The sequence below is a fragment of the Poromitra crassiceps genome, assembly GCF_964638095.1.
Source record: "Poromitra crassiceps genome assembly, chromosome: 2".
Classification (NCBI taxonomy): Eukaryota; Metazoa; Chordata; class Actinopteri; order Beryciformes; family Melamphaidae; genus Poromitra; species Poromitra crassiceps.
Genome location: NC_139624.1, coordinates 80,419,239 through 80,446,738, shown reverse-complemented (window position 1 = coordinate 80,446,738; position 27,500 = coordinate 80,419,239). Strand labels below are relative to the sequence as shown.

The 27,500-nt window shown below is 42.5% G+C and overlaps 3 protein-coding genes across 5 annotated transcripts in view; 2 read left to right on the top strand and 1 right to left on the bottom strand.

Annotated features, from left to right (window-relative positions):
- Positions 1–2,842, top strand: part of tmem14ca (transmembrane protein 14Ca) — a 3,064-nt gene extending 222 nt beyond the window's left edge. For 2 of the 3 annotated variants that reach the window (XM_083632125.1, XM_083632126.1), the window contains exons 2-5: positions 375–459; positions 956–1,057; positions 1,976–2,063; positions 2,411–2,841. In XM_083632125.1, coding sequence (XP_083488251.1) covers positions 384–459; positions 956–1,057; positions 1,976–2,063; positions 2,411–2,468 — 324 coding nt within the window. In that variant the 5' untranslated portion in view covers positions 375–383 and the 3' untranslated portion in view covers positions 2,469–2,841. Of the gene's footprint in view, positions 1–374; positions 460–955; positions 1,058–1,975; positions 2,064–2,410 lie in introns of those variants that run through there. The other variant, XM_083632127.1, reaches the window with a different exon arrangement.
- A 916-nt stretch (positions 2,843–3,758) lies between these two features.
- On the bottom strand, positions 3,759–17,791 carry mak (male germ cell-associated kinase; the record flags this gene model as incomplete). Its single annotated transcript, XM_083654679.1, has 15 exons — positions 3,759–3,936; positions 4,324–4,416; positions 4,724–4,843; positions 5,693–5,779; positions 7,149–7,286; positions 8,179–8,318; positions 9,261–9,475; positions 10,086–10,322; positions 12,156–12,323; positions 13,735–13,906; positions 14,014–14,146; positions 14,737–14,819; positions 15,938–16,059; positions 16,353–16,407; positions 17,688–17,791. The coding sequence occupies 15 exons, from the start codon at positions 17,789–17,791 to the stop codon at positions 3,776–3,778; spliced, it is 2,028 nt and encodes a 675-aa protein (XP_083510805.1). The 3' UTR covers positions 3,759–3,775.
- Positions 17,792–24,086: 6,295 nt separating this feature from the next.
- plcxd2 (phosphatidylinositol-specific phospholipase C, X domain containing 2) overlaps positions 24,087–27,500 on the top strand; it is a gene marked incomplete at both ends in the record, with an annotated part of 7,848 nt that continues 4,434 nt past the window's right edge. Inside the window, 5 exons of the mRNA XM_083663153.1 lie at positions 24,087–24,189; positions 24,384–24,520; positions 24,753–24,872; positions 25,458–25,511; positions 25,811–25,966. Of these exons, the coding sequence (XP_083519279.1) occupies positions 24,087–24,189; positions 24,384–24,520; positions 24,753–24,872; positions 25,458–25,511; positions 25,811–25,966 (570 nt within the window). The remainder of the gene's footprint in view (positions 24,190–24,383; positions 24,521–24,752; positions 24,873–25,457; positions 25,512–25,810; positions 25,967–27,500) is intronic.

Sequence of the window (27,500 nt, the reverse complement as noted above, 5' to 3'; positions counted from 1 at the left end):
GGTTATGTTATGGTGCTTATGCTAGCAGCCTGTCACCCAAATTATCTTATCTAGTGAGCCAGACAGACACCCTCCCCTCTGAAGCCACAATGTAACGTTTTCTGATCAGCAGTATTGTGTGAAAGGAAGCTATTCTAGGCTACAATGTTTCCAAATATTGTGTTTGCCCACTTAATGCTCTGTAGTAACGTTAATTGTTCTGTGTTGGCGCACTCAGATAGTCATTCAAGTATTCTTTCGGCTGTAAGTAGGCGCGGTACTCACCAGGGACTTGTCTGAATTAGGCTGGCTGTTTGCTTTGACTGGCTAAAATGTTCAGTTTGTTAGCACGAAGCTAACTTGCTCATCAACTTTGTCCCGCACGCTGTGTACAGGTGTCCAACATGTCTGTGGATTGGGTAGGCTATGGATACGCAGCCCTCGTCGCATCCGGTGGAGCCATGGGCTATGTGAAAGCAGGTAGGCTATGAGTTATTATGTTACGTGTTTGTGAACCAGGGATGTAGTGGAGGGTACACCCACTATTCCCATAGCCTACGGCTACTGCTGTACTTTTAAGCTGCACCGAATCTTTCATAAAATGTTCCCTTCTATTTACCACTATCACTGGAGGTAACATTCAGCAGACACCCCCCACTATTTGTAGAAATCGTGGTGGGTTTGAACCCCCGCCAACCACCCCACCTTGTCTCACCTCATCTTCGCAGCTTATACAGTTTTGTATTCATATAGCACTTTTCAATAACCCAAATATACTTGTACTTCTTACTTAATTAGGGCCGTTTTCTTCTGGGGTGAAGAGTCGGGCTTTTGATGAGATTACGCCATCGGTCCCTGTCAATAACCCAAAGATACTGATGCTAAAGTTAGGAAAGTTAAAACAGCCATTTACTGTAAGATCTGTAAATGTCAGGTGTGGTTGATGAACTGAACTGGTACGTGTGGTTTCTTTCAGGCAGTGTGCCCTCACTGGCTGCTGGCCTTCTCTTCGGTGGCCTCGCTGGTTTTGGTGCCTACCAGCTCTCCAATGACCCCAAGAATATATGGGTGTCCCTCGGTTAGTGAACTAAGGACGTCTTAATGTATTACATGTGGGTAAACTAATAAGAAAATGCAGTAACTAAGGGTCTCTGTCCATCATAGGTCACTTTAAAGCAGCAGCAGCTGGACGGCATTCGTTACATTAAGGCAGGGGTTCCCAAACTTTTCAAACCAAGTACCACTATACCAAACCAAATTCCCCAGTGGACACACACACACACTGTCAACATTAGGCTGTGAAAAAGAGGACCCCTTTGAAAATGTTTTTTCCCTTGCCAAAATTTAGCCTAACTTTGGAGTTATTTATTTAGCCTCCTGGCAGGCATAATAGTTGGTACCAATCAAATCAATGCCTGATACCAGAAAGTTCACTCTGGCTTTAAAACTGAGCCCGCTACAGCCTCTGAAAGTACATTTTCAAAATCATGATATTTCCTGAATATCACAATATTTCTGAAAATCGGCCAAAGCCAATAGGCTTATTATGTAAGAACTGTTGTCTGAAAAAAAAAAAAAATGGCGGAGGTCTGTGTACCAGTTTGGGAATCACTGCATTAACGTATCATAGCTGCTTCTCTTACCAGAACATTTACTCTATTCATTTACTTTATATTATTCTCTTGAACTTCATCATGCACCTTTTGGACAGTCAATTCATATTTAATTCCTATTTCTAATTCTTGTGTATATTGCATATTGGACTGCACTGATTTTTTGTGACTTTCTTTCTATATATTTTTTGTCTTCTGACTGATGTGACCACTACACTTCATAAGTCAAATTCCTCTTATGTAATCGGATTACGTACTGTGGCAGTAAAAAGTGATTCTGATGTTGTTATCCGAAAATCAGCACATCTCTGCACACCTCTTAATTTTCAACCCTTCCATTTGAAGTTCTTAACACTGTACCATTACGCCACACCCTCTTCCAGCTACATCAGGAGCTCTGGCCGGCGTCATGGGAAAGAGGTTCTACGGATCCAGGAAGTTCATGCCAGCTGGCTTGGTGGCTGGAGCAAGGTATTTATCTTATCCTAAAAGATCACGTTTACATGCAGGGAGGATTCCAGGTGAAATAAGAGATATCACATTCAAGGTAACGACCACTCCGAAAACGTATACGTGCGTGAGCTAGAAGGCAACAAGAATAGGGATGTCACATTTCTTTTTTTCTGGAATTTTAGGAGATTTTGGGGGGAGCACACAACTCCCATCGACTTCTAATGGGAGATTAGTTTTTTGTCTTTTTGTTTTGCCCTTTCCATTTCTTGTGTTTCAGATAACATTCATGCCAAACAAGGTAGACACTTTGAAGCAAAATGATGCTCTGTGAATGTGGAAAAAAATTGTTATCCGCTTGTTTCCAGTCTTCTGATGATGGGGAAGCTTGGTGTGGCAATGCTCCAGAAACCCCAGCAGTCCTAATGAAGGGAAGATTATCACAAACTCAATTGCTAAAATAGCAATTGCCATTCTCTCACATGGATCCCACCTTTTCTCTTCTTCAGGAGCAGCCTGTCAGCACTTGTCATTTATTGTTGAATGTTGATGTAATTTTTGTTAAAAAAAAAAGAAAGAAAATGAAGTGTATAATTGAGAATGAAATATAATATGTTTATATCATAACACGGTTGTCTTGTCTTTTTTTTCTTTACCATAATTAAGCACTATGAACTTGTTAAGGTTTTATAAAATGTTTACAAAATGTTCAAAATGCAAAATACAAAAGAAGTTTGCAATTTACAACAGCAGTGTAAGTGGAAATAAACATTAATAAAAGCAGATGGAAAATAGTGTTGCCTGAACAGTGAATTAATGACTTTTTATGCTTTGCCATGGGTAGTAAAACAATAGCACAACACCTGACAATAAAAAGAGCACTGGCGTACAAAATAAATAAACTTAAGAGCTATGCTTATCTTTAAAACCTAGGAAGAACATCTAGTCACTACACTAGAATTGGCTCCCACCAGATCCAGTGAGCTCAGTTGCCCTCAACAATACAGTGTGTCAATCTTGAAACCTCATGTCGACCATCACCTCATCTCCAAATGTAGTCCATCAATGTACAGGAGATCATTACGTTTGACACAAAACAAAAATATGCAAGTGTGTCAGTCATGTCTCATGCTGATCTTCAAAGAACATGCATCATATCGTTTCCAAAGATGATTTCGATGGCAGGCATCAGTACTTTCTAAATGCCAACTGGTTAAGTCTGACTCTGCACCAATGCTGGTTAAGTTTAAATCATTGTGCATCCAAAACTACATCATCTTGCATTCATACCTGAATTGAAAAAGGTTCAAACTCCTAACAGTAGGATTAAATAATCAATTTCTATGTAATTTGAGGGAGGCACTACATTTGATCAACATGACTGTATGTTAACCTGGTTACTGGACCAGTAAGAGACTCTCCTATGTCACAGTATTTGCTGCAGCCAGTCAAAGTTCATCATTTCCTTGCATCATTTCCTCCAGAGCTACCAGTTGCCACCATATTTGAGTTTGAACCATATAGAGCCTTCTGGTTTTGCTTTATGTATCTTGATGTGATGTGCTTCAGGCAACACATCTGGACAGGAAACAAAGTTTGCGTCATGTCCTCCAGATTTGAGCTCAACGTGGTTATTCCTGCTCGCTCAGGCTTAACATTCTTAACCCAAGATGCTTATGGTTAGGCAGCATATAGCGACAATCAGCTGGGTTTGTCTTATTTTCCTCCCTGGACTACCGATTGCCGCCGTATTTGGATGTCCAGTCCACCCTGCCATGGACGGGCTGTATGGCAGGAGCTCGGGTCAGGAGGTTCGCAGAGGTTTTCCCCAGCGCCGAGTAGCTGCTCCCCTTCATCTGGGTCCGGTCTGCCCTCCTCTTCCATCCCTCATAGTCTGGAACATCATGGAACCAGACAGTCAATCATAGTCTGTCTACATATCTATGCATCTATATCTGGATTAATTGCATGTTTATATAAGCAGTTGAAGGCTTTTTCACAATAACTGAAAATACACACTTCAAAATAAAAGCACTGCAAGTCAAGATAAAACAAAGGAGAAGCATTGCTAACTAGTGACAAATCAGAGGTTCCTATTTTTAGTAAAAGCAAAGTAAAAAAAAACATGTATTTTGTTTTACTTTAAAAATGCCAACAGAGTAATGTTTAAAAGCCATAAAATGACAAAATGGGAAAAACACTGAAGAATACCCTAACAGTGGAGAGATGACACGTACTGTACATATGCTGTCTACCTACTAAATCAGAAGACACACATTACCTTCATTATTGTCACTCAAAGATGAGTTTGTTAAGGACTTTGGCTTTGTAGACTTTGGTTTGTCTTTTATGTTATCAGGAGAAGAAAGAGTGACTGAAAGGATGAAGAAAGAGGAGAGATGTAGTCACAGCGAGGAAGGGATCAGATGGAAATATTCCAAGAGAGAAATCGATTTGAATGGATGGGAAACAGAATAGCAGGAAGACTAGGCATGAAAGTTGAGATGAAGCACGCAAAATATATTGTATATTAAAAAAGGCTTGTCTTTTTGTCATTTTTTTTGGTAGATTTTCTACAGAAAGCACCAATGCATTTTTGAAGTGATCTGGCTAAAAGCATCATCTGGGGGTAGTGATGAACATCAGTTTCTTGGATTTACATGGATGAAATGAAAGCTTACTTGTGTGTTGGCCAGCCAAAGGAGCAAGCTGGATCCTCTGGCCCACAGAGCCCACCTCTTTCTTCTGGAAAGAGGGGATTAACCCACTGGAGAGGTTGTACTTGGTGCTCACAAAGCTCCCTGAAAGAAAAGATAGAGTGAATCTGTCACTGTATTTTATTCATTTTTATGTCACTGTCACACCATAAGACAGCATGGGCTTACAATGCACTTCATCTCAACTAAAATCGTGACACATTTAAGATATTAACAAATGAATACAAATAAAACACACCTAACAGCAGATGTTCCCACACTCATGTATGTACTTACGCAGAGGCTTGACTGATAGTAGTAATTTCTGGGAATCTGTGTCAGGTAGCTACTGTGTATGCAACAGCTAATGAGGAGCCCAACAGATAAGTGATTGAAGTCATTCAACTTCGCTAAGCGACACCATCGATCCAACTGACCCAACGGTCACAGATGGCTATCAGTATAATTAGTCAAATGCCCCATTGTTCCCTTATGAAGACATTGAGGTTCTAGTGCAATTTACCATCTATTTAGCAACTGGGGTTCTTAGTTCTCGGGTTTAAAGTGTGTATTTGGACCCTCCTCTCCTGCAGAGGCTTAACCAGCGGGCTTCTTTCGCATGTTAACTTGTTGGCTGAATAGCTGGAGCCTGTTGCATCAGACGCCATGCTGGTTGTTAGTTTATCCCCCTTCACCCTCAAGCAATTCTACTGGCAATTAACTGCAATGTTTGCTCAGAAAAGTGATTTTTTTTCATGGGGAAGCAGGGAAATTAAAAACTGCACCAATTCTATCAACTACAACACATTGTACAAACACAATGTTTATATTGTGAATGATGTCCATTCCTAATAGGAACAAAGCAATGTGTTAGCTAACAATGAAAACAAGTTGATTATGATAACAGGTGGATAAATAAATGAGACTTAACATGCAGCCGTCTCATTGAAATACCTTTGGAAGGATCGATTTTCTCCAGTATTCTCTCTTTAACAACAGTTTTCTCTGATGGGCTATCCATTGCTTTACAGGCACTCTCGTCTAGTGCCACAGCAGAAAGAGGAGGCGGAGATGTGCATGCAATCAGAAAGGAAAGAAGAACAAGGAAAATAGAAATGGGTGAGGAAAGACTGACGGAGGAAAAGAAAAGATATATAGAGCAGATATGATAGGACATTTTGCATGCACTGTATCACACTAATTAAACACATGGCACACACAGATGAACCCTTGATGATGATCTTCCCATCTCAATGGAAAAGATCGTATTTGCTAAGAGCGAATATACAAAGTAGAGCACGGCCAAACGATTTCCATGACAAGCTGTATTCATGAGTAATAATAAGTGAACTCAAAACAAACATTGGTGTGGTGGGGGTGGGAGGAGTGAGTGTGGGGGAGGAGGAGGCAGTTGGGGGGGCCATTTATGGGACATTTGATCTTACACCAACAGTCTTAACCTCATGAATAAGCCACGGAGGAGAAGGAGCGGCAGAGAGAAAAGAAAGGGACAGAGACACAGAAGAAGAAGAGGGAGCACGGCGGGGGCCCGTATTGTGTGACGGTCTACATGACAAATGATTTATAGAGGTGTCCCGTCTCCAAAGTCGCAGACACTTAGGCTCGCTCCAAACACTGGCCCGTAACTACTGATCACTCAAACCAAAGACATTAGCCGCATCATTAACATTTAGGGTGTCAAATTTGGTCACCGCAGTGTCACATGATGACACTGACAGTAGGCCAGTTTCTACTACAGGGACAACTCGGGATTACTCAGAATTTATGTTGCTGATTTAATAATACCCAAACTAAATATAGGGGTAAAATAGAGATAAAATAGAGTGAAATACTCATATGCCTAACTTTGCACTATAGTAGGCAAATACAGTATATACGAATCATTGACAATAACCTCTTAATTTATCTGAATTATCTTGTGTTCTGTCTGTTTTTAAGGGTACTTGTAGTTCTTCCTTCAGGGAAAGCTTTCTTGAATATGCTGGGACAGAAGTCGCAAATGTCTTTCCGTTCTATACACTGGGGAGACTCAACAAGCCCTGTTGTTAAACGATCCTTTAACTTTAAGGGGAAAACACAATTTAGATTTGAAATAACTCAGTAGTTTTGTCTGACGTGATTTGGTTAGCATGTGAGCAGATGGCTGGCAGATGGCCTCCCACCTAGAGCCCGGTCTGATCGACATTTCTTCCCGTATAAGGTGGAATTTTTCGCTGCGGCCGTCGCCACGTGCTCGCTCATGTGGGAATCGTTTCAATTGTCGGGTCTAAAATAAAGAGCTTGGACTATATGAAAAGTGTCACGAGATAACTTTTGTTATGATTTGGCACAATATAAATAAAATGGGGAGGAGCCAAATGTGAGGGCATGAGACAGCAGCAGTGCTTACCTGGGTTGGCTCTGGTGACTGATAATCCTCCAATAGGAGCAAGAGGTTTATTTATAGTGCCGGAGGAACTGTCCCACAGGTCTCGCAGTGTGACACCACTCAACTCCTTATCCAATGAAGGAGTCCTTCCAATCAACCCTTTGAGGCAACAGACATGATGCGATGATAACTTGAGTGCACAACATACTAGAAGCAACAGCTTTTTCATGAAACTGACTGACCAGGTGACTGCAGGTGATCAAATTAATTGATATCATTAAAGAAGAATGTAGATAAAGGGGAGGTGGCAGGTTAAGTAAGGCATTTTAAGCCTTTAGACAGTTGACAGGGTTTTTTCAAAAAAAGGTGTGAAACTTAGGATGGTGGTCCTCATGTGGAGGATGTAAATGGGGTCATTTACAGTGCTGGCTGCATTACAAATCACTACAGGGGATTTGTAATGAGCAACGAGGCATTTAATAACAGAATTAGAGGGCAACGGAGAAAGGAAAAACTGAGTCAGGATCATATGAAAGGAATCGTTAAATGTCCCCTAATGCCTCCTACACATTTTACCATCAATTTCCATAATTCTCCATAATTATTCCATTACAAATAGTTCAATTACTATTGTTGAACAGCTGGTTTGAATTTTGGAGGTTTTCGTGTGCTAGCAACAACTATCTATTAGGAAATGTGTGATAAAGCTTATATGTTTTCAAAATAAATTACTACTGTACAGCAGCCACGCTTGATATTAAACCAGCTGATCCAGCTAAAACAAAGATCATGAATACATTTTCATTTGATTTTCAAAATGTTTTCGATGTGTATCATTTCCAGTTATCATGGAAAACACAAAGCTTTCAGGTTCCCCATGACTGTATGAAACCCAACAGAATTGAGGCTGAGCGTAATAGAGAAAATAAATGCCATAACCAGAAATAGAGATGCAAAAATGGTGAATACATCACATTATGCAAACTGTAAGTTAAAGTGATCTTTTTGCAATCTATAACCTTATAGGCTTGTATTAGTCATGCGGTCCTACCAGGCAGGTATCGTGACTGGCTGAGATAGTGCTGCCGTGCAGCGGATCCTGGGAGACTAGAGTCCATTTGGCCCATCTTGACATTGCTGGGTAGCCTGGTAACTGTGCTGAAGGAATACAGCCGCTTCTGCTCTTTAGATCTGAAGGAGGAACCAGACAGTTTAGCCTGTGCAGCTCCTTTGTAGTGAACAGTGTTTAGCAGCTGTGACTCCTGCTGTTCTAATACAACAATTGCAAACTTTGTTTAAAGCAAGTCAGTCTACTGCTACATTTGAACGTGTTTAAACTCTGGAGACTAGAGTGAAAACATGATTTGTTTTTTGGGTTGTCAACAATGCATCGCCTCCATTGTAAGAAATCAGGGGGGGGGGAGGTGGACACTGTAATGGAAGCCTGGTGGACATGAAGCCCAAAACACAGAAACACAACCATCCCAAATTAAAAGCTTGTTTGCAGCATTATACTGTACTGTCAACACACACATAATAAAATGCACCATTTTTCTCAATGTGATGACGGCAGGAAAAATATATACAAATTAATCTCCCATTAGAAATGAAGATGAGGTGTATGTCAAAACAGCTGTAATTCAAAAGGGAAACAATTATATCCTTATGTAAAATAAAATAAAGCAAAATTGTAATATTATATAAATAATTTACTTGACACATACAAAAAATAATAATAATAAAAATAAATTCAAGGAACAAAGGGCAACCTCTCTTTTTCAGGTTTGGCCTGTGAACAAGGGGAAGGACTAGAATGAAAGGGGGAAAACACTGTGTATGTAAATGTATAAAAGTAGCAATATGTAGGCTAGATGTATAAAAAATACGACCGTAAAACATGCTCCACTACTCTCACTACCTACTACTGAATGCTGCAGAACACACGACACGACACATATAGAACCAAAACTGGATTCTTTTTTAATAAACAGCAACAATTATTATTATTATTATCATTATTAATAATACTAATAATAATAAAATACACTAATCAATAAAAACTTTCTTGTGAGTGGATACTTGAATATTTGTCAAATTGCCAATGTACTCCTGCCAAGATATTACAGGCCTTACTGTGGGCGATGCTCCTTGTGGCTCCTCTCCTCCTCTGCGTTCCCCAGGCTGGGTTTCTTGGAGTGGGAGGCGGCCGTTTCCGAGGGGTCGGATTCCTCCCAGCTGTCTGAGGTCCTGGTCCTGGTCACTGTCTGGCCCCAGCGACGACGGCCGCTCTTCACCCCCCCCATCCCGCCACCGCCAACGCTGTTCTCACTACCAAGCGACACCCGCTTCTGCCGAGTGAGAAAGGTATGCAAAACACGGTCATGTTTGGAATAATAAAATCCGCTTTTTCTACTCACTGTAATGCCCTCTCCATCGCTTCTCGCTTTGTCCAACAACTCTGGAGAGGATACATCCAGTCTACAATTTCGGTCAGAAGCCAAAATGGCCTATTTCTATTTCTAGCGGATATGTTTTCATGAGCCAGGGTCCCTCCAAAGTTGAAATGAAAATGAAATACAATAAATAAGGCTCTGCTTGGTGTACTCAAACTTTTTTGACTTTAGTACCCCCTGCCCCCAATTTGTGAATCCAAGTACTCCCTTTACCCGACTACAACATTTTGCTTAGAAAACTGCAAGAGAAAACTATAGCATATGATGCAATGATGAATGATAACCCACCTTTTGAAGATATAACATTACAAAATAAGAAATGGAGTGAAAGAGTTGCAATCAGTGCCTCCTGAGCAGATTTATTTTACGGTTTCATTTAATTTCATGATTTATTCTTATATGCTTCCATTTTCCCCTTTCTCTCAAGTACCCCCTGTAGTACCTCCACATACCCCTAGGATAACACGTACCCCAGTTTTGGAACCACTGATGTAGAGACACTCACCGTTTGGCTATGACCCCTCATGTTACCCTCCTCTTGGGGTAAGGGGATCTGCTGAAGGGGCTGCTGGTGCGGTCTGGAGGAGGAGGAGGAGGCTTTGGACTCCGATGAAGAAAGCTGGATTTCTGCCTTGGGCTCCAAGGCCTGGCTCTCGGCCGGAGGCTTGGCCTGGACCTTCCTGACCTCCTGGCTCTGAGGACCTAACACCTGCCCTACCTGGAAGTACGGGTAGCGCAGGGCCTAGACACACACGAGGGAAGAGAGGAGAGGAGAGGAGAGGAGGAGAGGGGAGAGAAGAGGAGAGGAGAGGAGAGGAGAGGAGAGGAGAGGACTGTGAAGGTAACTTTCAAAAACAGCAATTCTCTGGTGATGTAATTGTCTTCAATCTTCAATGAAACTACAATCAAGGGCTTGATTACTCCCTATGGAATGAAGGAAAATTATTTCCTAAAAAAAATAGGCTAAATTAGATGTTGATGCTAACAGAAGTGAGACACATGAGGACCTGCTAAGTAGAGGATGGAAAAGCTTGGTCACTCCCACTGGAAAGGTGTTTCCTACTCAAGGCCCACAGAGACTAATCAAACCGTCTTACTGGTGTGGAATTTATGTATAATTATGTGCAATGACAATGTGTGGCGGTTCAGGCTGCAACATGCATGCAGGGGATGAAGCCTGGCTTTAGCACCACTTAAAATGATTGGAATTAGTATGCTAATGCAATCTAAGGACTGTGGATAGCATATATATATATGGATATATATATATAGATAGATAGATAGATAGATAGATAGATAGATAGATAGATAGATAGATAGATAGATAGATAGATAGATAGATATAGATAGATAAATACATAGATATATGTTTATATGTTTAGTCATATAGGAAAAAACTATCTGTAGTGGAGTGTGCTGGACTGCAATGAAAATGGCTTCTCTAAGATCAGAGATGTTTTTTTGTCTAAAACTCTACAGATATGTGTCCAAATGCTGGAGGATTTTGGAGGAGCCTTAAATAAATGAAAAGATGACGTCCCCTGGTTCTGCAAACTGGCAGATGAAACAGTCAAATTACTAGGAAGAGAGGCTTTGGATAAAATCCAAAAATACTGTAGCACACAGATCAAGTGTATATATAAACTTTTATTGAACTCACGTTTTTATTCTACTTTTGCTGTTATGTTATGTTATGTTACTATTATGCCCTAGTGCCATATAGGCCTAAATGTTTTGACTGACATATTTTGTACAGCACTCTGTGCACTCGTGCTGGGAGGGGTGCTTTAGAAATAAACTTTTACTTACTTACCGTACTTACGTTTCAACGCAGGGTACATGTCTTCATCAGAGTCCTGAATAACAATGACATTTTGTCTTTTAAATAACCTATTATTATTATTTATTATTATTATTAAGACAAAATGTCATTGTTATTCAGGACTCTGATGAAGACGCACCTTGCGTCAAAACGTTAGTTCAATAAAAGTTTCTATATACACTTGATCCGTGTGCTACAGTATGTTTGGATTTTATCCAAAGCCTCTCTTCCAAGACTTGCCCTCTCCTGGGAGCACCGGACCAGCCTGCTGGGCTGCTTGGGTCGAAGCGCACCTATAACTTCATCCTGCAAGTCAAATTACTAGCTTAGTTGTCCCACGTTCCCAGGTTTCCCCTTTCAGGTATACACTCAAAAGAAAAACTTGAAAAAAGAATCACAAGTGCAAGCACACTAGCATTCTTGCTACTTCACCTTTAAGTGGAAAAAAATAAGATCAACAGAAACAGAAAACTCTTTCTCAACCACATTGTAAGGATCCCCAGACCCTAGTTTGGAGTGGGTACCAGAATGTGCCATTGCTGTAATTTACAGTAACTATTTAAAAAACAATTGTGGGGTAAAGAAGGTGCCCACTGGAGTCAAGGTACAGTAGAGTTTAAATACACCAAAGCAGTTAATGTGCAAAAGTTGAAAATCCTTTATCGCTGTCATTACTCATTATGGAATATTCATTATTCTGTTCATTAGGAATTGTATCTTGACTTTCAGTGACAGACCCCATTGCTAGCCTACCTGCACAACGGTGGGCCTCTTTTTGGGGTCCCACTGCAGCAGATCCTTCATCAGGGTGATAGCATCGTTGCTGGCATTAGGGATGAGGGTCTTCAGGTGGGTGGGCACACATTGCGGGAAGCGAAAGTTCATAGCTGAAGCCAACTGGTAGCCCTCCGGCCAATCGGGCTGACGGAAGAGAAATTCAGTTTAAATGTACAGATTGAGCCGTTGTGTTTGTTTGTTTGTTTGTTTGTTTGTTTGTTTGGCTACCAATTGTGTTAAGAATATTTACATTTTGGAAATGTTTTCAGCTCAGTTTTTAAACTTCCATGCCACTGTTAAAATTCAGGAAAAAGTAAATGTATGGGATGCTAAACTTGATCATCTCTTCAGTAAAGATTAATATTTTATTCTGTGCTGTTTAAGACCTAATGTAGAACATGGCAGTCAAACAAGAAAACAGAGTAGATTAGGCTTGTGGATGGTGTAAAAGAAGACAGTTTGCAACCATAGATCAATGGCAATTAGAGTAACATAGTGTAGATGAGATATCTTTGTTTTGGACAGATCATTTTGCCCTGTGAGTGTACATGACATATGCCTGTTCTTGTCGACTTTGTATAACAATGCAGGAGAAATCTAACACCACCATCTGAACACAGCTGATCGCCATTAACAGGCTGCTTTTATGGATGAGCCTCCATTACAATGATAAACATACATCATAAAACATTCATAAACTTACATGAGACTTGCCACCTCTTGTAGGTTAATGAATTTTCTATGAGCCATGCATGCACAACAGCGTACCACAAATGCAAATAGAATTCACACCACAGAAAGAGGAGCCATGGCCCTGTCAACGAGGCTCACTTGCTAGTTACTTAGAGTTTAATACGATATTGGTCTTTCTACTTTTTAAAACATTTGACCACCTCATGCCCTCAATAAGTTAGAGACTCAGAGGTAGACGACTTGCTTTTTGTGTACTAAGTTGGTCCTTTTATTCTCTGGTCCTATCCATTCTAAGTCTAGGTTTGGAATATGTATAATTGAAGCCCTAAGGGCAGAAATTTAAGCAATCTTTTTCCCTCGAGGGCATCAACTCCTAAAGGCATGATTTTCGTTTTCATTTCTACCTCTTACCTTCTTGACTGTGCCCAGTACCTGGCAGATCTACCTCTTACCTTCTTGACTGTGCCAAGGACCTGGCAGATCTACCTCTTACCTTCTTGACTGTGCCAAGGACCTGTCAGATCTACCTCTTACCTTCTTGACTGTGCCCAGGACCTGGCAGATCTACCTCTCACCTTCTTGACTGTGCCAAGGACCTGGCAGATCTACCTCTTACCTTCTTGACTGTGCCAAGGACCTGGCAGATCTACCTCTGACCTTCTTGACTGTGCCCAGGACCTGGCAGATCTACCTCTCACCTTCTTGACTGTGCCAAGGACCTGGCAGATCTACCTCTGACCTTCTTGACTGTGCCCAGGACCTGGCAGATCTACCTCTTACCTTCTTGACTGTGCCAAGGACCTGGCAGATCTACCTCTTACCTTCTTGACTGTGCCCAGGACCTGGCAGATCTACCTCTTACCTTCTTGACTGTGCCCAGGACCTGGCAGATCTTAAAGATCTCGTCTACTTCGCTGTTCCCAGGGAAGAGCGGTCGGAGCGTGTAGAGCTCGGCCATGATGCAGCCCACGGCCCACAGGTCGATGGGAGAGCTGTAGATAGATGACCTGAGCAGGACCTCTGGAGCACGGTACCTGCACAGAGAATACACGCATCAATATTAACAAAGACACGATGAAGGCACATAGCAGCATGCATACACGTGTACATGCACACAGGAAAATGAGACCGCAACGCTCACCATCTGGTTGAGACGTAGTCTGTGTAGGGGGGTCTGGAGCGGATCTCCCTGGCAAGGCCGAAGTCCGCTATTTTGACCAGTTCTGGACCCATGCACAACAGATTCTCTGGCTTCATGTCCCGGTGGAAGAAACCTGGAAAAAGGGTAACATGCATGTTAGTGTTTTTATAGCAGAAGGTGGACCACTGTGCATAGAGAAGATGCCACCTGTCCTAAAGCAATTTTGTTTCATTTGGTTTTAAAGGAGTGTCTTAAAGTCATATCGGCTAAATGCTATTTTAAAGTATTTTCCTCTGCTTCAACACATTTTTGGGAGGAATACTGATGAACAGGATTGTGCAAAACAAGATTTGAATAACTTGCATTTGCATGACTACTAGCAACAGTTCCAATTTCCTCTTTCTTTTTCAGTGAAAATCATTGGCTGTTGAAATGTCTGGGATAATGAATCAAGTATCCCTCAAGATGCTGGAATGTTAAGTCATATCCAAATATATTTTGAATGTATATATGTCACATACTGTAAGCGGTCATACAGAGTAAAATAGAGTCCCATTTACAGTATATGCTTTACACAAGCATACTTATAGGCTACTATTCTATACTATACATGCACACACACACTCAACAGTAGAAACAAGCAACATGAAACATGGCCAGACCAACAAGCTACAAGTCATGCTACTCTATTGAACAGATGAAGGACAGAGCAAAGTAGCTTACCATGCTTGTGTACAAAAGCCAACCCAGAGAGCACTTGAAACAAGATGTTCCTAATTTCATTCTCTGTGAACATCTTATTCTCCCTAACAGCAGCCCGGGCGAGGAAAAAGTAGGATGGAAAAAGGGATAAAGAAACAGAAAGGAACGAAAACCAGTTATAAGAAAGAGGAGCCCGGAAAACTACATGCATTCCCATTGGAGGTGTGGAACCATGCGCACAGTTTTCTTTTTCTTTAATTTTGAAATTTCTTGGTCTATGTGCATCTTTTTGTTCTGATCCAATACCATCTCACCCGATTCAATATGTGATTTGTGTTTTCAGCAGAAACTTGCATATAAGGTATCCACACATCCATTCACCTCAACAATACAAGCCAAAGAGTAAGGTTAGATTGTTGAGACGGGACAGTTATGGAGAGTTCACAAACTACAAGATTTATTTATCCCCAATTTGGCCATCCCATATAAATTCACAGAATTTTAAAGAGTTTAAATATTGCACAGTAATTTGATATTTGATCATTGTTCAGGGAATCTTGTAGTGTGCATCATCCACTCTCTCTGTGAGGCGTAAAGCGACCGGTGTACCTACCATGTTTATGAATAAATGACAGGCCTTGTAAAATCTGAAAGCTTATGTTTCTTATCACTGATTCAGGGAACAATTTGTTTCTGCAAAAATAAAACCAATAGAGTCTTCATGAGCCTGGCAGCCTGCTAATCTATAAATCAATCAATCAATCAATAAATCAATAATCAATAAATAGCATTTTAATAGCATTATTTGTCGACATTGACAGTGGTTCCCAAACTGTGGTCCATGGACCCCCTTCACGTGGTGGTCCGCCAGAGCATTGGGAAACCCCCCCCCCCCCCCCCCCAAAAAAAAAAACACAACCGTTTTTACATAATACACATTAACCCCAGAGTATAGGCGTGGGCCAATTTTTGGATATACATGTATCGTGATATTTGGGAAATATCACAACTTTGAAAATTTAATTTGAGAGCCTGTAGTGGGCTCAGTTTTAAAGCCAGAGTGAGGTTTCTAGTATCATATCAAACTAGAAGAGCTAAGGCATCGATTGGTACCAACCATGGCATGCTAGCTTGTCGGGAAGGTGGCTAAGTAATGCTCCTCCAAAGTTAGGCTAAATGTTGGCGAGGGAAAGTGTGAGAAGTGTGATCTTCCTCTTCCTACCTGTCTTTCATCAGCTGGTAGAGGTTCTCCTTCATGTACTCAAAGACAAAGTAGAGGTGATCATTCTCCCTGATCACCTCCTTCAGTTTCACCACATTCGCATGGTTCAGCTTCTTCAGTGACTGGTGTGACACATCATGGGAAAAGGCAAGGTGAATGGTGCTATTATGCAATGTTGCAATCGCAGATTTGTGCCAGACAATGCCACTACAATATTAGAATTATGAATGACTTAAAAATATAATAAAACGTCCCTCTAGATTATTTGAAAATGTAATAAAAGCTCTTAATGTAATTCATTACTGAATAATGTAACATCTCATTATTACATTGCTATTACATAATAAGGGGTGTATTGTCCATATACATTTCCCCCAAAACTGCCCAATGTACAGTATATATGTACGATCCTTACCTTCACCTCTCTCAAGTTCATACACTCTTCCCATGAGTAAAACTTCCTCTTCATCCTATGAAAGACAAAGGCGGTCATCATCAGTGCATAGAACACATCAGACAGACAGAAACTAACAAGATAAAAGAGATCACCTTTGCAGACCATATACATTACACCTCGCCCAACATAGTTGAGCTAGCTTTACTAAATTCTTTTGTGTGTCTCCATTAATAATTCACCTCCTTTGAGTCATATGTCATTTAATCTCATTTAATTTCATGAGGAAAGCCCCAGCCTGTAGTAGTTCCCCCCCTTTAGATCGCCATCTTTGGTAATGACATGGTAATACTAATCATTACATCTCTTTCGTATTCCAAAATGTATAGCTTTACCAATACATTCCACTTGAATGCAATGAAAAATTATGGCTTGGCACTTGAGAGTGGCATGTCCATTTCATCAGTGTTTGTTGCTATGTACATTAAAAACACACTCACGCAAACACGCCACCTGGTAATATGGGACACCTATGCGAAAGCTAAGCTTCTCTGAGCAACATTATTCCACCTCCTATCCGCAATTATGTAAGCTATGTACGCCGATATCTTCTTCCTCCTCTCTGGGATGCAGCCAGCTTTGCTCGTCCCGTCCGTGCCGGCAGCAACTCGACACGCCCCTGCACTTTCACTCCCTTTCACCATCAGCGTGTGCATTGTCTCGCAGCGTAACCAAGCTATGAGCCGGTGGAGGCATCTCCCAGGCACCTGATGCATTATTGAACTCTGCTGCCACACGCTGTTGAAACAAAGGCTTGTAAGCCTGTTTGCTTGCCTTGGTGATGGGGTGGAAACTTGAAGTAAGGTTAGGTTCGCTTTGACCTTGTTTCTTTTTATTATGTCGTCAGGCAATTAAGTGGCTTGACGCTTTGCACATTATCCAGGGAAAGTACTGCACGTGCGACCCATTTCCGATTTTTTTTAAAGCACCTCTGCTTGGTAAAATAGCATGTAGTGAAGAGACGCAGCAAAGATTGGAGAGAAACTGAAAAAAATAAGAAGGTTTGAGATGGCCTCAAACCCAGAAAATCATAAATACTGTATATGGGATGTTCATTAGGCAAGAATAACCAAATTTACTCCATTTCATACCATGAGTTGACCTTCTACAGTTCACATTTTAAATATAGTTGGATTTGTTCTAAGCATTCACTTACCCCAAATAATACATTTGTGTGCATACAAAGGTCATTGCATTGCATTGTATATCAAGCTGCAATAGTTCCATAAAAGAATCTGTGTCACTGCTGGGAGAGAAAATGAGTGTGATGGGTGTGATGGTATTAAGCCTACTCACCTCTTGATAGCCACCAGTTCTCCAGTCTCATTGCTTCTCCCCATCATCACGCTGCCGTAGGTGCCATCACCCAGCTGCTTCAGGGTGGTGTAGCGGTTCATCATCTCTCAGGATGCTGCTATCAGCTCATCGACGTTTCATTCATTGATGGACTGTTCAGTTCAAGTTGGTCATCTTTTGCTGAGGTAATCGCTCTCTCTCTCTCCGTTTGTCTCTGATTGTTCTTTCAAAGGATTTTAAGTTGATAAATATCTTGAAATGTCCATTAATTCTCCAAGTTCAGAAAACATCTCGTCGGTAACTGATCCATTCTTCACTCCAGATCCTGTTAGGTCAGCCGGACAATGTGTCCGTGCAATCCTTCAATGATAGTAAAGAAATTAACATCATCAACAGCAGATAGATATTTCACATAGAAATACACAAAATCACATGACTGATTCTAATCGTAGGCCTTACCCACTTCTGAAAATCCCCACAAAAAGCAAGTGTGTTTAGAGATCTGAGGACAAGGAAAAACTAGGATGGCTCCCTATTTGTCCTCAGTGAACAAGCGGCAAGCAGGATTAGATGTGTGTGTTATAGTCGGAGGCTCCAACATGCCCACCCAAGGGAGATGACATAGTCAGTTTAGGCCAACTGGGATCTAAATAGGATGTTACATCACCGTCATGCTTACTGAAAACCTGCTACCTCCCCGAGCACCCTACCCAGTGCTACCTCCCCGAGCACCCTACCCAGTGCTACCTCCCTGAGCACCCTACCCAGTGCTACCTCCCCGAGCACCCTGCCCAGTGCCCGGTGCCTGGCTACCTCCCAGAGCAGCCTGCCCAGTGCCTGGCTACCTCCCCGAGCACCCTGCCCAGTGCCTGGCTACCTCCCCGAGCACCCTGCCCAGTGCCCAGTGCCTGGCTACCTCCCCGAGCACCCTGCCCAGTGCTTGGCTACTCCCCCGAGCACCCTGCCCAGTGCCTGGTTACCTCCCCGAGCACCCTGCCCAGTGCTTGGCTACCTCCCCAAGCACCCTGCCCACAGTGCCCAGTGCCTGGCTACCTCCCCGAGCACCCTGCCCACAGTGCCCAGTGCCTGGCTACCTCCCCAAGCACCCTGCCCAGTGCCCAGTGCCTGGCTACCTCCCCAAGCACCCTGCCCACAGTGCCCAGTGCCTGGCTACCTCCCCGAGCACCCTGCCCACAGTGCCCAGTGCCTGGCTACCTCCCCAAGCACCCTGCCCAGTGCCCAGTGCCTGGCTACCTCCCCAAGCACCCTGCCCACAGTGCCCAGTGCCTGGCTACCTCCCCGAGCACCCTGCCCACAGTGCCCAGTGCCTGGCTACCTCCCCAAGCACCCTGCCCACAGTGCCCAGTGCCTGGCTACCTCCCTGAGCACCCTGCCCACAGTGCCCAGTGCCTGGCTACCTCCCCAAGCACCCTGCCCACAGTGCCCAGTGCCTGGCTACCTCCCTGAGCACCCTGCCCAGTGCCCAGCGCCTGGCAATAGGATCGGATCTACATCACGGGGTCGTGTTGTCGTGTTGTATGTTTAGCCAAATGACTGCGGGGAAACTTTGGGACCAACAGACTTGGTTAAGGTGGACAGTCACTTTGAGCTATAATAGGATTGCAAAATAAAATCTGACTTTCAGTTTTCTTTTTCTTTTTTTTCTTATAGTCTATAGGTTTTTGCAAGATAGATAGATAGATAGATAGATAGATAGATAGATAGATAGATAGATAGATAGATAGATAGAGTCAGTAATATTGTGATCTTGATACTTTTTGATTAATTGTGCCATGGGCAAAGGTTTCTCAGTTCATCCACAAAGGTGTATGGTATGAAAATCTGCAGTACTGTGGCCACATTGTTTAGAACGTTATGTACAGCTTCTACTTCTGCTGTCCTATGTTAAATCTGTTCCTTACTTTCATTACATTGAATCTTGGTATGCATTATTTTATTGTCCCCAAATCTTCGATCTCTCAGTAGACTGAGTAGCCTGCCTGAAACCTTGGAAAGCTAATATATCCTGCCTGGGGATTCATCTTGGAATGACTGGTAGATGCTTAGTGCCTGTGGCTGAATGTGAACAGCTGTGGTGGCACCAAGCACAGTGTCCCAGGACACTCCAACAGTGGGAGAGTAGACCCTGGACTACAGCATTCACACTGTGATACTGTGTGTACATTCCATAGCACATGCAGTTTATATTTGTTGTTGTTCAAGTTGAACACATTAAGTCTTTCTGTGATTAATCCCACTGGACAATATTTTCTTTGGCCATTTGGCTTTTACAACAAAGGTTAATTATATTGACAACACGTCCCCATACCAAAAGGACAGAATAAATAGATTTCCAATGACTTCAAAATGACATATGGGTGCATGGTGACACACCTCCATCCATCCATCTTCAAACACGTATGCGGGGTCACATTGGTTCATTTGAAAACATCAGGCGGTTTGCGGTTATGTTTAAACATTGGTTATGTTTAGGCAACTAAAACAACTTTGGTTATGATCAGGCAACTTAAAACAACTTGGCAATGGTTAAGGTTAGACAACTAAAACAATTTGGTTAAAGGTTATGGTCGGTGCAAACACAGCGGATGCAGAAGCGACGTGAAGCGCCTGGAAGCGCAGGCACTTTCATTTCCATGCCCCTGTTAACAGATTATATCGGTCACACCGGCCGCGGCACAGGCACCTCGCGGCACGGGCAGCTCGCGGCGCGGGGAGCTCGCGGCACGGGCAGCTCGCGGCCTGCAATAGATTCTGTGACTGGTGGTCTTTTTTTCACGCGAGCCACAAACGATTGTATGTAGCCAGGCAGGAAGTCAGTACAAGTTGTGAGTGGCACGCCGCGGAGCATAACAGAATGCTTCTGGTGTGAATGGCCAGGCTCCTGCTTGAGCTGAATTTATGCAACGGCACAGCTTTCAGATCCAGTGTGTTTGCACCGTTAGGGTTATGGTTTGGGTTACGGTTCAAAACGGAACACGTCAGGAGGCGAACCGGGTCTCACCCTTAGGTATCAGCGAGCTATTTGACCGGTGCGTTAAAGACCGCCAGGGGTCAGGCGCTAGTTTGAAAATCAACCAATGTTTTTGTTTTTCTTGTGAGGAGGGCCTGGATATGAGCACCACTTGCAAATAATAATGAAATATATAGAACTGGTTTAAGCAATATAGGCAGAGATGCACCTTCAAGATTTAGTGCATATGTCTGGGATTGTCTTCCATATGCGTACCGTTTCAACCAAGCTATGTTTCTATCCTCGAGTATCAGCCTGCTGTATTGAGGGCAAAGTAAATACAGTGGAGGACAGCCAAGGCAAGCTAGACAAATGAGATTAGTGCTTTTTTAATTCAATTGGGCCAGGAACACCCATCCAAACAGAATCTCCACACAAACTGGACTGTGCTGTTTATGAATCCTCATCCTTATTTAACAAATGAAACATTTACACTACATTAAACTCCTGTAGATTCATTGTTTGATGTTTCATTTTAATGATTGCTCCGTTTTCACACACTGCATGGATTTGTTACATGCATCCTTTCCCCCCCATTGCATATTAGTTCATGCTTTCCCTACATAGTAGTTTGATACCCGGGGTTCATTGAGACAACAAGGAAAGTAGTTAAGCCAGTCATAACAGATTACTAAACCCCACTCAGCTTTCACATTATGGCAAGCTGTTGTGGAGGGGGGACTTAAAGGGAATTACTACGTAGAATCCAGGCCACATGACATTAAGAAGCTATTCAAGGTCAGATATAGTCAACTCTCACACACACGCAGAGACACACACACACACACACACACACACACACACACACACACACACACACACACACACACACATGCACACACATGGGGAAGTAAGAGGCATTTATAAAGATTTAATTAGCCAACTTTAAAATATGATTAGGCTACCAATTGTAAGCCATATACTTGCAACTAGGGAAACAATCTATTATTATTATTATTATTATTATTATTATTATTATTATTATTATTATTATTATTATTATTATTATTATTGTGCAAGGTAAAATCAGTAGTTTTTTTTACCCAATACCTACTAGGATAACCTATAACATCCTCAATGTTCTATAATGGTATAAATAACATATCAAGGACAGTAGGCTAGCCATTAATCCACTTGATCAAACTATTACACAAGTAGGCTGCTATGCTATTCATAAAACAAACACGCAGTGCTGTCGCCTGTCATCAGAAAATAAGAAAACAGAAGGTCAAAGAGAGACGTCTCGGCTTTGACAGTTCTCTTCCTCAACTATCTCCTTCGCCCTAACAGCTTCACTCTCATTTTCTCCAACTCACCGTGTCGGGGTGTTGCTGCTCTCCTCTCCTCTCCTCTCCTCGGCCGTTGTCTGGGCCTGCTGATAGCATAACGTTTCTTCAGATAAAACTCAAGTAGCCCAGTAATCTAGCTGCTGCGTGTGTGTGACTGCTCCCCATGGAAACGGACACACACACAAACGAGACGCTCACAAGCTTCCGTGACCGCGTGTCAGGGCGTCGGTGCGCAATGCTTTGTGGGATTTGTTGTCCTGCATGCTCACCTGTCTGGACTCAGTGGCAACCGGTGGCAACTCAAGGGCTTTACCAATAGATGGAGCTGCAGGGCTACGTAGCGATTAATGAAATGTGTGTGTGTGTGTGTGTGTTTTCTCCCTTTTCTCGCTCCCTTTCTCGCCCCCCCCCACCTCTCTCCTCCCCCCATTCTCTCCCCGGCCTTCGGCCTTTCTCTCCCCTCCCCCATTCTCCCCCCCCCCCCCCCCCTCTCCTATGCCCCCCCCCCCATTCTCTCCCCGGCCCTTCTCTCCCCTCCCCTCCCCCCATTTCTCTCCCATTCTCTCCCCCTCTCTCTCTCTCACTCTCTCTCTATGTTCAACACTGTCTATTGATAGTGCTTAGCTAGACATGTGAATTAGGGCTATACAAATAAACTTGACTTGACTTGAAGACATGTAGCCTGTATACATCTCAAGTTCAAACATTTGAAGCTCTTCAAATATCATGTTTGCCCAAGTGTCAGTTGTTCAACATAGAATAGAATAGAATAGAATAGAATAGAATAGAATAGAATAGAATAGAATAGAATAGAATAGAATAGAATAGAATAGAATAGCTTTAACACTAACTTGCGAAGCTGAATAGACCTATCCTATATTCGTCAATTGAGAGAACAATAAAATATATAATGACGTCACCCTGGTGTAGAATGTTAGGCTATGGAATGGGTGTAACTAGTCTTTGGTGGTTCACCTAAATTATGATCTTTTGATCTGTTTTATGTTCTATGAACACTAAGCCTTTCACCCCTCCTTCCCTCATGACTGACTGACCCTGGATCACTGTCAATTCCAACCTGGTCAAGAAGTCCTTCCCATCTGTCGCTGTCACCTTTTGTCCGCCCGCAGTGTTGGGCAAGTTACTTTCAAAATGTAATATACTACATATTACTAGTTACTTTTGTTTGAAAGTAATAAGTTACTTTACAATATTACTTTCTGTGTAGAGTAACTCGTTACTTATTACACTACTTTTGCATTACTTTTACCAAAACAACAGCAGCAGCAGAATGACATCGCCGCCCTGGAAACATCCCGAAAAATAATTTCAACCCCCTTGAAGTCAGTGTAAACAATCCAAAATTCTAAATGTTATTATTTTCCTTTGTTATTGTCATCTATAGTGGTTATTTGCATAAAAACACACAGTTTGATTAGGAAATTATTGTATCTTTTTTAAATATGTGCTTTGATTTAATAAAATGTAACTCGATTTGTAACTTGTGTTACTTGACAAAGTAACTGCTGGTATAATATTACTGAAATCCTATAAGTAATAAGTTATATTACTGAGTTACTGCTAAAAGTAATATATTACTATGTAATATGTTACTTTTGTAATGAGTTACCCCCAACAGACCGCCTGTGAGTGTGTACACTTGAACCAGGTATAAACGTATAAACCCGTGCCGAGTCTAATCACGTCTAGTCTAAGAGGATTATCACGCTCATTAGCCACAGCAAGGCTTGTGGTCAGTCGCCCGTTAGGGAAACCACACCACTACACGCCTCAGGGAGCAGGGCTCTCATGCACCCGGTAAAGGGAGCATTTTGCCGGGTCAGTGGTGGACACACACGCACCTGATTAGGGACTGTTTTGCTGGGGCAGTGGTGGACACACACACCTGATGAGGGACTGTTTTGCTGGGGCAGTGGTGGACGTTCTGTATAATGTCCATATTCCAAGATGACCTCCGGTAGCTTCCACCTCTCGGGGGCACACAGGAATCCGTTACTGGGATTTAAAACCCAACCAGTGAGGGAGGGGGGCGGTGTCCGCTGAGCGCCACAACCTGATATGAAGACGCGACCTGCCGGCATTGGGAGCCACAATGCTGACTGGATGGGCTCGCTCGTTCCCAAGCTCACTGCCATGCCGCTCAAATACCTCGCAGTGCCAGGTGTGTGTGTGTGTGTGTGTGTGTGTGTGTGTGTGTGTGTGTGTGTGTGTGTGTGTGCATGCATGCGTGCGTTGATGTTCCATATTCATTCACAATCTCCCATATTTTTGCCATCCATATTTGTCTGATTTATAATTTTCCAATCATAATCATAATCATAATCATCATCATCATCATCATAATCTCTCTCCCAGGGTCCCATGATTCTTTCACCTTCTGGGTGGATGTGCAGGCTCCATGTGGTCCAGATCAGAAGGTGTTTGTCCAGTACCTGGCCACCATCTTCAGAGACATAGCCAAGAAGATCATGGTGAAGTGGGCCATGACCCAGGTACAGCCAAAGAGACCTGAGAGTCTGGGCCCATTGAGATACCCAGTCAGGACCAATTTTGGAAGTAATGAAAATGAAATGAAAGTAATGAAAAACCATTGTAGCAGCTGGGTTGAGTTTGGCTAAATGTTACCGATTTGGGGCAGTTTAAAAGATTGCTGTGGCTTGACTGGGTTCTTGCTGTGTGTCTTACCCTGATGTTTCTGTGTTCTGTCTAACCTAACCTTCTCAGAACCTGACGTTTAAGGAGCAGCTGGATGCAGGCATTCGTTACTTTGATCTCCGCGTCTCCTCCAAACCCGGCGAGCCTGGACACGAGCTCTACTTCATCCACGGCCTGTTTGGACACAAGGTGGGCAGAAGAGAAATCACTTCCTGACCTTGAATGTTGAATGTTTTTGTCTTTTTAGACTTTTTGCCAGGGTGTCCTTGTGGAGAGGGTCTTCTTAATAGACTCCACTGATTAAAGTTGAAGTAAATAAAAAGACAACATGATTCAAATCAGGTTTAAATGTAGTTTCACATATTCGAACTAGTTGAGATGTATCGTATGTATTTCCTCACACACAAAAGCATGAAAAGTAGCTAACATTATACTTTGTTCAAGTTTCAAACTGATTTTGTGGGTGGTGGGATAGTTATGACTTTGAACAGAGATCAAAGGCTGTGTTTTGTTGTACTCATCCCACTTCTAACATGGGTCATTCTGACATGGGTCTGTCACTCCAAGCTAGGCCTAAAATACGACGGCTTTCTACAAATTATTATATTTAGATTAGGTTTACATATTGGATACTGTAGGACTGGCTGTTGGCCAGGTAGGGACAGTGACTTCATATGAAATCTCATGTAATATTGTTTCTTGGTGTTTAGTAGTGTGTACTAAGATTTTGAGAGAGTTGTACTGTTTCCACATTCTCTCTATTTCTCTGCCAAGGTGAGGGATGGACTAATAGACATCAACTCCTTCCTGAACAGACACAAGAAAGAGGTGAGATAGATAGATAGATAGATAGATAGATAGATAGATAGATAGATAGATAGACAGACAGACAGACAGACAGACAGACAGACAGACAGACAGACAGACAGACAGACAGACAGACAGACAGATAGATAGATAGATAGATAGATAGATAGATAGATAGATATATAGATAGATAGATAGATAGATAGATAGATAGATAGATAGATAGATAGATAGATAGATAGATAGATAGATAGATAGATAGATAGATAGATAGATAGATAGATAGATGCATTGCTTGATTCATTGATTGATTCATTAAGGTGGTGTTTCTGGACTTCAACCATCACTATGCTATGGAGGCGGAGCACCATGCTTACCTCATCAGCATGCTCCAGGAAGTATTTGGCAGCAAGCTGTGTTGCATCAGCGTCGTGGAGACCATCACCCTAGACTACCTCTGGGACAAGAGATACCAGGTGAGGTCAAGTCAAGTCAAGTCAAGTCAAGTTTATTTGTATAGCACATTTCATACACAGAGGCAATTCAAAGTGCTTAACATAAAATGGTTGACAGGAAAATAAAAGAATAAAAGAAGAGAATAAAATGGACATTTAAAAGCATCACAACAAAACTTTAAAAAAGTGCATTAAGCAACAAGCGCAGCAGTTGCAAAAAGAGCAAAAAACTTATAGAGGACTCATTGGGTTTGCTATATTGAGTCCCCCGACATCAGGTCAGACAGTATCAGCACATAATGGTGAACTCACTTGTGAGAAAACCCGGTCAAACAACACCCATGGGGTGTTTATACCATCCAGGATGCACTCTTACGCCACACGCACTAGAATAGCTTTTACTATGTGTGAATGTGCTGCAGAAGGCTGTGGTCAGGTAATCCCTGCTGCCTGGCTGTGACTCTCCTGCTCACTATTTAGTGGTTAACATCATCCCATTATCTCTTTTCCCACCATCTCTCTCTCTCTCTCTCTGTCTCTTTGTAAAGTTTCTCCACTGTGTGTGTGTGTGTGTGTGTGTGTGTGTGTGTGTGTGTGTGTGTGTGTGTGTGTATGTGTGTGTGTGTGTGTGTGTGTGTGTGTGTGTGTGTGTGTGTGTGTGTGTGTGTGTGTGCGTGTGCGTGTGCGTGCATGCCTGCGTACGGTAACTCTGCAGGTGTGTAAGCTTCTGCATGATTTCCTGTTCCTATGACCCTAATCTGTGACTAGCTTAGCTTAGTTGGCTAGTAGGGCAGAGGAGAGAGAGAGAGAGATAGAGAGAGAGAGAGTAGAAGAGAAAGGACAGAATAATGAAGGATTCAGAGGGAGTTAAATGACCTAGAGTAGAGTAGATATTCCTGGAGAGAGAAACAGACTACAGGATAAAGCAAGCAGAGAAGAAGAAATACAGAAGAAAAGTGATGAAAGAGAGGAGAGAGAAATCTTTTATCCGTAGCTCTTTTCACTGCGGATGGTTGTTTTTGTGGCATTCCTGGCTGCCCTCCTATCTGTCTTTCTCCGCACATAAAACCTACCCAACCCTATTTTGGTATTCTCCTCAACATGGCTACCACAAGCATTTTTCACGTTACTGATATACATTCTGTTTAATTGTTGGGGAAGCTAAGCAGGTCTTACTGTGGTCATATGGGGCACCATCTGGTGCTGGAAGTGGTGTTGGAGGACCAGTAGAAGGTACTCTTCCCTCTCGTGCCATGAATAATCTCCCCAATGCCCCAGGGCAGAGACAGACTCTGCCCTAAGAGTGAGCACCGTCCTTCAGATGAGACGTTAAACCGAGAGCTCCTGACTCTCTGTGCAAGATGCCATCGACATTCGGCACTCTTGGCAAGAGTAAGGGCTTAGGGGCGTAGTGGAGGGTAAATGCGAGTAAACGCAGTTTACACACCTCTTTGAAATGAGGCAAAGAGAGTTTACTCACCTATTTTCAGATCTGTATAAATCAATGAGGGGAAACAACGTGGGCAAACTACTCACCTTGGATACTTTACCCACC